Genomic DNA, 12,270 nt, shown 5'->3' on the forward strand with positions numbered 1-12,270 from the left:
GCAGGAATGTCCCCAGTGAAAAAGAGCAAAATGTGGGAATCTTGAGGGGGTGGGAGCAGTGTATTTGTTCTAGTTTATTAAAAGGCCATCAAGCTGAAGATAAAACTGGTTTTGTCCTGGGGTTTTTTGGACAAGCACAAACATAGTGAATGAGTAGTGGCCAACTAACATGCTGCAGGAGTGTGTCATACAGTCAAAAGTGGTTCTTTGCCTCCTTTCTTCCTTCTTCCCCCATCCTAAATATAAATAGCAACTAATCTTATGTTGGAGATGGGTTTAATGGTGAATGTCAAGTTTTGGAGTAATACAGGTGCTCAAGCAGAGAATAGCATCCATGTGCTTAAGATCTTTAGAAAGGTAAAAAAAAAAGTGTGAAAGAGGCTTTTGTAGTATATTTATACCTGGTTCCAGGAACACTTAAAAGTGATTTCTTCCTGTAATAGTTTTAGTCCAGCTGAGTCATGGCCTTATACAGCATTTAGTTAAGACTGCCTCTAAAATAAGTGTCCAATATCTGTTAGGGAAAAAAAATATGATCCTCTTACAACTGAAAATGAATAGTAGGACTTTTATGCAGACTATTTTCTGGAGAAGGTGCTGAAGCTCTTCATTTGAATGGGAGCAGGTACATTTGTTTATAGGAGTAAGGAGTTAAGGTCTATTGAGATAGTCCTCTGCTGTGAGTTTACTGCCCAGTTTGAATCTTAAGAAAATCATAGACAGTGATCTCTTTAGAATGGGGTGAACTGTAGAACATGACAGAAAATCAAGAAGTGATGGTGCTGCTGCTATTCATTCTGACTGGAGGAAACTATTTTCTTTGTTCCTACAATTCTAGTTACAGCAACTGTTGAAAAATCCAGTGCATTGAAGTATTCCTGAAGTAGTACTCCAAGCAGACATTGATGTTCTCTGTTGGGTCCTTTTGTTCTATTGGCCTCTATGAGGGCTTGATTTTTTCTGTCACCTCTGTGTTATGGCCTTGCTGCCTTTTCACTTGGTCTGTGCTAGAATGTTTAGTCCCAGAAGGGCTCTCATCCCCTTATGGGTGGAACAGGTTGCTATCATAGCGCTGTAATGCCTTGTGACTGGCATCTGGCCTGATACAGGGAATAGTTTGGCCCATGCCAAATAAATACTCTTACATAAGTAAGCATAAAGTTACAGCGATGATCACATTTAGATACCACCTATTCTTTATTGCTCTTCTGAGGTTCATTTGTTCTTCAAGATAAAATTACACATCCAGTGTGAAGACAGTTGATGGCTGAAAATAAATCTGTTTGCATAACCTTTTACTGTTCTTTGTTGCAGCTCTCAAGTTCCACTTACAAATATAGGAGTGAGGAATTCAAGAGACAGTTTTCTCATCTGCCAGACTCAGAGAGACTCATAGTAGGTAAGAAGTAATCACAGAAAAAGTCTTTGTCTTCTGTTTGGTGACTTCAGATTGCAGTCATGTCAAAGCATTTTGTGTTTTTTATGGCAAATTCTGACTACAGGTGATAACTCCCTATTCTCCTGTCTTTGAACTAGCAAAAAATACTTTCAAGGAAAGCCAGGTCCACATTCCTCTCTTCTACTGCCTGCTTTGTGGGAAAAAAAAAAAGGATGTTGTTTCTCAGACCCTGTTAACTAGGTAGATCATCCTTAGCAAAAGCTTTCCCCTTGCTCCCTGTAACTAATACCCTTTCCCAAGGCACCTTGATTCATGTGACTCCTGGGACAGTGACATGTGGGTGGTTGTAATTTAAAAGACTATTTTTCAGATGAATGGGAGAGGAAAGAAGCAGGTGTCAGAGAATATCAAACTATGATGCATAACTTTTCTCAGCACTGAAATACTCCTTTTCCAGCTCTGTTTCACTCCACTGCAGAATCCAAAGAAGGCGAGCATGTAACCCTACTTCCTTTGCATAGTGATGCACCTTATTCTCTTCTTCATCACCTGCCTGTGTTGTATTTATGTAACAAATACACTGTATATTTTCATACAGACGTGGCATTGTGACTGTTTCAAGTTCATCTCTCATTTTATGCAACTTTTAAGGAAGTGAATATTGAGAGGATGTTTAGTGTATGCTCGGAGTCTGCAAGCAACAGCTCTGAAGCAGTTAAATCCCTGTGTCTTTTTCCAGTCTCAAGAGGCAGTTATCCTCTGAAATACCTTATGCATTTTTAAAATACTTCAGCAGGGACGTAAAACAGAAGGAAAAGATATTACTTCAAAGCATTGTTTTGATGTTTCTCCTTCCACTGGATTGATGCAGAAAGCCATGGAGCAAACTCTGAAGCACGGTTTCAAAGGGACCGCGTAGGATTTAGAGAAAGATTTAGTAATGGGTTAATCTCAATCTGCTCCATAAGAAGCAAAGCCACTACTTTCATATAAATTTCTTTTACCCCATAAAAAGCAGTGTTTCCTTGAAAGGACTTTTTGCATCCTCCAAGCAAGGAGCTCTTCCTTTGCTTGGTGTAGAGAAACTTGATACAGGCTTTGCAGTGCTCCAAGAAACCACTGCTTGCTGCTGTTCTTCAAAAGAATTGTTACTGCTTCTGTTTTTAAATCAACTGTTAAAATTAAGTAACTATTCCACTGTAATGAGCACTGTATATAAATATTATATAAAATAATATTTTCTTAAAATTAAGGGAATTACTTAGACTGTCTAAATGGGAGCTTAAAGGAGTGCTATTATAATTTGCCTGAAAATGTTGTTTTCAAGCAACATATTAAGTTACTGGTTCTGAAAACTTAAAAGGAGAAATGCTAATCTCTTCTGTTTGTTTTGATAGTCTCTTTTGTGTAGGTAGGTCAGAGTGGGATTGCTCATCAGTTGCCCAATGATGACCTCTGTAGGTCTGAATCCCTCTCCTAAAAAACACAGAAGTCCAGATGCAAGTTTCTTAGTAATGCTCTCCTCAAGTCCTTAACTTCAAACTCTCGTTGCCTTCCTCTGTCAGCATTTTGGTATCTGACAGTTCTTAAACATGCACTTAGTTCTTTAGATTTGAGCTTCTGTAGTTCTATTTGTAGTTACATCTCCAAGGGCTTGTATACATGACTCATTCTTTTTATAAGGAAATTTATTTCTGCTTGATTATTTGAGGAAGAAAATGCTAGAGAATTTAAAAAGTCATAATAAAAGCTTCTATAAGTGCAGATTTAGCTTGAAGTTAGGATGTTGGAGACTCCTGAACTTCTTGATATTTGAACAAGAACTGTATTATGTGTTCTTGTAGTACACAAAATCAAAATTCTGGCTCAGACAATACCAGATATAAAGGTATTAGATACCTCTAAGGGTAAAATCACTAATATATATTGCATCAATACATACATTCTGCATATTTTGTGTACGTTAGGTAGCCTTCTTTAGGTTGGACCTCCCCAAAGAGGTCCATCTTAATTATCTAGCTGCAGTTCTTCTGAAAATTCCTTTTGTTTGAATCTTCAGGCTCCGAAACTGGGAAAACTCTGAGATTTTTAAGAGATGCAACTAAATCCTCTGTTCTTGTTCTTAATTAGCAGGTATCTGATGATGGGTAATTACATCGTAGATGAAATCTATTTCTCAATAGGGGTGTTTCAGTCAGAGACAGAATGATAAAAATGATAGTCAATTTCAGGAAATACCCCCTGCTTCAAGAATTGGATAGCTTCAATCTGCCTGTTATTGTCTCACTCTGCAGATAGTTTTAGCTAGTGATAGGATCTGTTTAGTAGAAAACTATTATCTTGCTACAATGTATGAACTACTGTTACGTAGGCGTTGACAGTATAATCTGTTGTACTATAAAATGTTTGTGTATTCTGTTGTTTAGATGCTTTGAAGTTTGACTAATGAATACTTCTCCCATGTGCTCCTGGTCTTGCCTGACACCTCTTCTCTGAAAACCTAAGACAGTACACAGGGGTTGATAGATGGAATGCTGTCCTCACGTGGATGTACCATCAACTCTGGCTTTGCCTGTTCCCAGAGCGATGGTCTGGATGCAAGCCAGTACAAGTCTGCCTTTGTAGACTTCTTAGAAGTGAAAGAAATGGCTTTTGATTGTATTGTGATATCCATTTCGTTTTAGTTAACAGGTTTGGGTCAGCCGTGCTGCAGTCAGTGGGTGAGTAACTCACTCTTGCTCTCTGTACACAGATTACGCCTGTGCGCTCCAGAAGGATATCCTGCTGCAAGGACGCTTGTATCTCTCTGAAAACTGGCTCTGCTTCCACAGCAACATCTTCCGATGGGAGACCACAGTAAGATCTCTTAGCTCACTTGAATCCCACATTTTCCATGTCCTATCCTATAGGATATAGGATTAGAGTCTCTCAGATCTCATCCTGTCAATCTCTTACTATGGGCTGTGAAGAAAGAGCCTGCATCCCTGAGTGGAAATTCAAATCCATTATGTAAAATAAGAGTAGCAATGGAGGCATCTGAATGCTGAAGTAAGCCTGTTCTGTCTGTCATTCAGCATAAGAAATTTAGGAATTATGCTAAAGCTGGCTTTTTACAGTTGTAGTAATGACAATTTGCCTTTCCTTACCATGCAAAATTGTCCTATAAAGGAATGTAACACATAACCTCCTGCTGTAAGTCCTGGGGCATGACATGGTATGTGGTGTTGCCCTATTCAGGAACTCCCCAGCATTAAACCTTATTTGACATAGCCTTATATGTAAATATCAGCACCTAAGAATAGCTGAAGGGAATTGATAAATGACTTCTGCAAGTTCTCATATTGTGGTCTGTGGCTTTTGAACAGTACAAGCAAAGGTAGATAGGTATTTGTGATATGTTGGCCCTTTATTTCTGTCAGATTAGGTTAATGCGTTTAAATGTATTCATTCAGATGCAGTTGTTGCATCTGCTGTAGAACTTGCATGAAGCAGTGAATAAGTAAAGGAAGATAACATAGCAAACAGAGGATGGACATGTCAAAATGTTCTGTGAACTATGAGACTGCTTATAACTTAAGTCAGTATCTCACATTTGAGTGCTCTGAAATATACAGGACAATGAACAAATAGCTTGTGCATTTCAGCCTGTGAGGGGCTGTAGAAATACTTAAATGAAAACCAAGCTTAATTTCATCAGTTGAATTTGATGATTGAATATGTCTTATTTTAGATGTGAAAGTAATTTAAAAATAAACCAATTGGAATTATGCCCTTGAATATATAAACTGTTCAAAGACTGATTGGGGTTTTTTTTAATCCAAAACAGCATACATCCTGGTAACCTGTTTCTGCCTGTCTAGCAGGGTGATATCTTCAGCAATACCTTTAGGCAATCTGAGCTCATCAACTACCATGATAGAGCCAAGTTTGGGACCTCATTAGCAGGCTGTTGCAAAGAGAGAGGGAGTAAGTGGAGAACTTCCTGCTCACACAGGAAAAAACAAGTTAGAGCTGTACCTTCCTCCTTTCTCTGTGCTGAATGGCAGCACAGTCTAATATTCAAGAGAAGAGGGTGGGTAGGCTGGAAGGAAATTGGTTCTTGCAGCTAGTCAGACCATGTTCTTCTAAACAGCAACATTTCAAGTACTAATATACAAGTCAAATGTGCCTAGACAGGAAGAATTTCTTGCAGTGGCTAGACTGCAAATAAAATTTTGAAAATTGACTATATTGTAAGTATCTGTGAGATAGTCTGTTACCTGATGTCTCTCATCTATGTCCTGCTTTATGTATAGCATTCTGATTGGGATTGACTTTCAGATCTGTGATTTGTGTTTGGTTGGGATTGTGGCTGGAGGAGTGGAAGAAAAGCAGAAAGAGCCCCTTACTTCCCTAGTCCCAATGTGAAAGAAGAGATGACTCTTAAGTCACCTCAGCTTCTACTTTGAAATGCTTGCTGTTAAAGCAGCAAGTGGAGACAGTAATTGCCTTTGTGATCTCATCTGAATTGCATCCCAGGGTTTGGGCTTAGTTTGAGTTCTTCTTGCATGTTCTGTAACTTCTAAATTTTTAGTCATAAGTTATTTTTAATATGTCTTATTAAATGTGTTTCTGCTTAGATTTCTATTGCTTTGAAGGATATAACTTTCATGACAAAGGAGAAGACTGCTCGTCTCATTCCAAATGCCATACAAATAGCAACAAAAGGAGAGAAGGTAAAAATTTGTTTTTAAATATATTCTTGCTAAATGATAGAGTCCTGAACACAGCACTTGTTCTAGTCTATATTTGCATAAGTACTTCCCTGTCAAATGTTTGAATGTGATTGGGATTAGAAGGCAGACTTAGATTTGGTCCCTGTGCACATTTGCTTGCTAATTTATCTCCAGTTTGACTGCAGAATGCCTTAGTGGTGTTGATACAGTAACCAGAAAGTGAAAGTTTGTCGCACCTATTCAAAGGAAAACTAATTCAAAGCATGAATTCAAAACGTGTATTCTTCATACTGGAAAAATATCAAAGTTGCTGGATTTCAAGTACTCCTTGAAGAAAACTACTGAAAACAAAAGGACTGTGATGTCATGGGTTTTGAGTAATGGAGAAATTTACCCCAGAACATGTGCTGGGAAATGAAGTTTTCAAGTGTGTATTTGAAAAACTAAAAAGCACGATGCAGAGTCTTATGTGTAATACTTTGTGATTAGTTCTTCTATAAATGCTTTGAAAATAATAATTCTTGGCAAAGAACAGAGCTTTCCACAGTGAACCTGAAGCTGTTCTTTGGGAAGCAACTGTGATTCATCATATTTGGCTGTTCCCTCTCAATTCATCCAGCATTAATTTTCATTGACAAGGAAGATAGATCTCTTTGCTAAAAAAGCCCCAACTTTCCAATGGGAAAGATTTTAATACCTGAAATGATGCATATAATTTGATCTCATATTTTAATTATTTTAATTTCGCATCATCTTGTGTGAAAATGTTAATAAAGGCTTATGTGGCAGAATGGAAATAGCTGTGGCCTGTGAGAAACAGGCATATGTGTTTCTGATTTGTTCAACCTTCTGTGGGAAAAATTTAAAAGTGTGTTGAGGAGGGAGCTCTTCCTTTATACCAAGCGTAGTCACATGGCCAGAACAGCAAGTGTCTTCATTTACTGTGTGGACATTGGGGAAAATCATCACTGAAAGTGATTCAAACTGTGGAACCTGAGGAATATGACCCCAGGTTTGTTGAATGTGAAATGAGTCAAGCTGTTACGGATGACCTTGGGATATTCAAGATACAAGGAAGCATTCTGGGATTCCTGAAAATAGCTACACATGAGCTTATGTTTTACTTTGGTTTTTTCTGCAGTTTTTCTTCACATCATTCAGTGCAAGAGACAGAAGCTACCTCAGTATCTTCCGTTTATGGCAGAATGTGTTACTGGATAAGGTAAGCTTATCTACAACAGTACCTGTGGTTAAGCAGCCAAATAAACTTCTTCTAATGTACACAGATGTACCTCTGGAGAATAAGAGACTAGAAGTTAGCTTTTCCTTTCTGACTTAGAATTCTAATCTGATGTGCTGCTTTGGTTCCTCGTACTTTAGATCACAGATGAAATTCTCATCTTTTCCTTCTCAGACTACCACCTACAACTCTGCTGTTGAAGGAGCATTTTGTCTTTGCATATAGGTTGCATGCTTCTCTTCACTATGAGCTCAAGCACATGTTACTAAATTGATATGCATTTGCTTCATATTTCCTACGCCTAATTTGTGATCAAAAAGGCAAGAGGTTTTCTCAGTGAAAACTTCAAGGAAAAGAGGCCAAAACTCCTCCTTAGATAAGTTAGCTGAACCTTTGCTAACCAATTAATTACAACTCTGCTGACCTTGCATAAATGCAATAAAAGCAGGCTGTATTACATGGAAGTGTATTTTGGCAACTTTGGCTAGTTAGGTTGATTTATATTGCAATTTGTGGATACTTAAGCTAATCTTTCTAAAAATAGACTGATACATTTGCAGAACATCATGAAAGACAGACAAGACAATTTTTTTGTAAGAAAGACAATTTTGTAAATCAGTTCCTTCCTGTTTGTCTCTCATTGTTTAAATATTTCAATTCAGTTGCAATTACACACCAAAATATCCATATATAACACTGCAATGATCCCCAAAGGTTTAAAGCTGTTGTACTACTTACACATAGTAGCTACACTTTTTTTCTTTTTGTTGGATGAATTTTAGGGCAGACTAGAGGCACTTTTTGTCCAAAAAAAGCACTGAAAATAAAGGGAAGTGCTATTTAAAGCAAAACCAATGTTTCTTGCAAATCCCTTGTCCCTCAAGTCAAATACTATTTAATTGTCTTGAATCCAGCCACAATGTACTTTGTCACCTTTTGACAGAAATGGGCAACTGGAAGTAACCTTGCTTCCTTTCACTGTGCAGAGTTTGTCAGAAATGGCACTTATGTTATTCACTTATTCAGTTTGTGGTGCTGGAGGGTCAGTGTATGGACATTCAGGTATACAAACCTATCCTAGGGCTGGAACAGAGGTAATAAGCTTTGTACTGTTCAGTATTAGTTTTTCTTGTGTATTTCTTCTCTGACACTTAAATGAGTGTCACGTTAGGATCAATTTTTCACTTGAGAACAGTAGCTAAAGGATAGATAAGAAAGCAGGAGGCATGGACTGCATGCAAGATGAGATGAATTAAGCCAGCAGGTTTTAGGAACCAATGCATTAGAGTAGCTTGGGAACTATCCTTATTATTTCTGTCAAATCTTGCTGTTGGCTTGCTTTCATCCTCACTGCAGTATGTTAAAAGACAAATCTGTTTATGAGAATTTCTGCTTGGGGTTCTTAGCTGTAAAATGGAGCATGGTCATGAGATACATGTAGGGCTTTTTAATGTAGTATGTTTAGAACTATTATTGAAACAGGATTTCTGTTAGGTTGAGCTCCTACTTCTGAAACGTAGTAATGACTTCTGATTCTTTGCTAGAATGTGTTTGAGTCACCTGTCAGCCTTCTTTATGATATTCTTTACTACATAAAGCTATAGAGGGGCACTGTGGAGTTGAAAGTAGAAACTGAAGTTGCTGGAGCTGGATCCACTGACACTACTAGAATGGCAGCTGTCTACTGAACTAATACTAAAAGAGAGCCCTTGGTGTTTTCAAGCAGTTTTTCTGTTTTCTCCCCACCATTCCAATGTCAGGAACAGCATACATTTGGAAAATGTCCCATACACCTGAGGCCCTGCCATGGTATGCAGTGACTGAGTATGTGGAGTTTGGTGTTCCTGGCTTCAGTGATCAAAGGGATGCCATCAGAATTTGTACGGCTTTTGACAAAAAACAAATCTCACTCTGGAACCAGTTCCAAAAGGAGCTGGTTTTAATATTTCCTTTGCCAATAGCAAAATGTTTTGAAGCCTGTGAATAGCTTGTTTATATTCTGGAGCACATCTGCTAGACCTGGAGATGACATCCAGCAGTTAAATTATGAAATAAAGTTGTCATCAGAAGTATAAATCTTACTTTAGGTGTCATAGTGCTGGTTTGCACCACCTGACAGTGAAGAATCCCCAATTTTCAGGATTTGGATTCAGGGGACTGGAATTACATTTGCTTCAAATCATGGTTGTACAGAGGTAAATTTCAGTCCCTGGCCTCTTCAGCACTTCTAGGCACAGATTTTGTGCTGTGAAGTCTCACCCCTGAGGAGTGACCTGTCTGCTTTACCTGATACACCTTAAGCTTTCACCACCTGCAGAACTTGTCAGTGGGGTCAGCCTCATACCCTTTCCCAGATCTCCATCTGGTGGCCGTTCCGCCTCATACCTCCCAAATATGTCCTAGGTGGTTGAACGAGTAGTGCTTTGACAAGTCTACCTTTCTGTTAGAAGTGACTTGCCCTGTGCAAGAGAACCAGCAAATGGTTACATGCTATTCTGTGCCCAAACTTACTTCATCCATCAAGATGCTTTCCCCCCCACTTTGCACCACTGCTCTGACAGGACTCCTAGTCCCCTTTAGCTCAGTTACAATTTTGTAGCTCATAACTTCTTCAGACCTTGCTCAGAATACACTGTATTGTGTTTGGTGCCCTTCAACTTTAGTTCCTCTGCAAGTCAGTGGGTACTTTCTTCTTAAGATGGGTCTTTCTTAGGCTTTTTATTCTTTAAATGTCCATGGAAAGACTTTTTTTCTTTGAAGGAAAATTCCACTTTATTTTTTTTTCCATCCCTGTTGCAAAACATGTGCAGAGTGAGTCTTGTAGGCTTTTACCTTGCCATTGTGTTTTAAATGATCCAGCATCATGGAAAATAAGGAATCATTAATGCAGGTCTGGAAGAGACATGACACCAGTCTTGATAAAACAGATAGCTGCTTCCACATCCACTGCAGCTTTCAATAATACTTCAGTTTGTAAAATCAGCCAAAAATCCTATTTTGCAGTGGGCTTTCCAGATTGGTACAAGGAATTTATTCATGGCTGCTATTGACAATAAGAGCAGTGCCATTCACAGTTTTGCTTTATTTTCCTAAACCTTACAGGTGTCAAATATCCTTCAAGTTTAAGGGAGAAGGAACAAATTAAAATGTAATTAGGCAGGTCATTCAAATCCCAAACAAACACAGCGCTCCTTATTTCTCATGGAACAAGATCTTAACTTAATCGGTCTCAATTCTCATGAGTCCTCTGCCTTAGAGTTGGATTTATTTTCCTATTGTTCTTCTTATGCTTTGCTGGGTAGAGATTTGCACCTGTCTCCGGAGACATTGTGGCAGGTAAGTCTAGAGGTGTGAGAAGGGACCAGAATTTCTGATCACCTGGGCTTCTTGTGGCAAACATCTCCCAGGACAGCAGTTCTGCCTTCCCCAGCAGCTTCTCAGGGAAGGTTGTGAAAAGAGAGATGTTTATTTGCACCTTTGCATACAACAAGATTAATTTAAGAGATGAAAGAAGACTTGGTTTGATTCTGAGCTTCATGTTTAGGCAATTAGAGCAAGAGTTTGCTGTTTCCCTCCACTGTTCTGCAAACCATCAGAGTTCTGTATCAGAGCTGCCTGGCAGAAGTGTGGTGCATGGTGAGGGCTGTCTCTTTAGTCAACCTGTATGGTAGGTCTTGTTCTTATTTCTCCATTTGGCTATAGAGGGTAAAAATCATCAGCTTTGCTTCTGTGAGTGGTACTCTGCAGTATTGCTTGTGCCACGACACTGCTTTGTGTGGCATGAAGCAAAGTATTGATGATCTGTGCTCTGCTTGAAAAGACAAAAAATGTATCCCAGCTGCTTCTTGTAGCCTTTGTTTTTGTATACAAAGAGAACTGAGGAAAAACGCAATGTAGACCATCACCTTGAATGGGCAAGGTAATGAATGTTTAGATTTTGCCTTTCAAGCTTCAGAGCTTCTCTAAGGCATCTCTCAGAAGCAGAAGTCTGACCCAGAAAATTTATGCCCTTCTTTGTTTTCAAAATGGACTCTTTCTGGTACAATAAAGCAAGTCTCCTTTGATCTTGGCTTGTGACCATTAAGAACTTATATCTAGCTGAGCTAGGAATAATTGAGCAGAGTGGAAGAATCCTGTTTTAGAAGCAGAAGTTGGTAACATTGCTTTTACAAAACAACAGGAAACAGCTTTATAGATTCCTTTATAGAAGCTGAAAAGCTTCTCTGCTTTCCTTGAACTATTGAGCTGACTGTAAAAGGGCAAACCTATTTGCCCATAGACAGAACATACTGGTGAATCTAATTAGCAATGTTTGCTCTGTGCCATTATGACCGGGAATCAAGGTATTGGCAATATTGGGCAACAGAAATGAAAATGGCTTTATTTCTGTCCTTTGATTCCTAGTTGGAAGGTGTGCTAGCTAAAGATTCACCTCAGTCGTAGTTTGAAACCATGCAATGCCCACCCCTGGTTTTGGCCATTTAATAAGAACAGCTGTAGGTAGTTGTTTGTGGTTTTGAGTTTATTGCTTCAGAAGACAGAATGCCTGGGGAAAGTAAGGCCAGCTGTAAGTGGATGCATGTGTTTCAGCACTGCATTGCTCTGTAGAACAAACCCGCGTGCAGAGGGAGGCTGGCGTTAGCTGCTATGACCCTTGCTTTATAGCTGTGTGTTTTGTGTTTTAATGTTTACTTTGCCCTCGCTAGGATTAAATACCTTGAAACTGATCTCTGCCAATGGGGTGCTTGTTGCCAGCTGCTTTCTGAAAAGCCCGAAACCATGTTGTGCTGGAAAATACCCGAGGGAAAAACGCTTCCTCGTCTCCCGAGTGTGGCTGTTCGTCCCGGCCCTGGGGGGGAGCGGTTCCCGTGCGATGCGGTGCAGCGCGGGGATCCCGCGGCGGGGCCGAGGGGACA

General features: G+C 39.2%; 1 protein-coding gene across 1 annotated transcript in view; it reads left to right on the forward strand.

Annotated features, from left to right (window-relative positions):
• GRAMD1C (GRAM domain containing 1C) overlaps positions 1-12,270 on the forward strand; it is a 53,215-nt gene that overhangs the window by 18,097 nt on the left and 22,848 nt on the right. Inside the window, exons 4-7 of the mRNA XM_031056704.1 lie at positions 1,315-1,399; positions 4,152-4,255; positions 6,019-6,114; positions 7,256-7,336. Of these exons, the coding sequence (XP_030912564.1) occupies positions 1,315-1,399; positions 4,152-4,255; positions 6,019-6,114; positions 7,256-7,336 (366 nt within the window). The remainder of the gene's footprint in view (positions 1-1,314; positions 1,400-4,151; positions 4,256-6,018; positions 6,115-7,255; positions 7,337-12,270) is intronic.

This window comes from Geospiza fortis, unplaced genomic scaffold, assembly GCF_000277835.1.
Source record: "Geospiza fortis unplaced genomic scaffold, GeoFor_1.0 scaffold1, whole genome shotgun sequence".
Taxonomy (NCBI): domain Eukaryota; kingdom Metazoa; phylum Chordata; class Aves; order Passeriformes; family Thraupidae; genus Geospiza; species Geospiza fortis.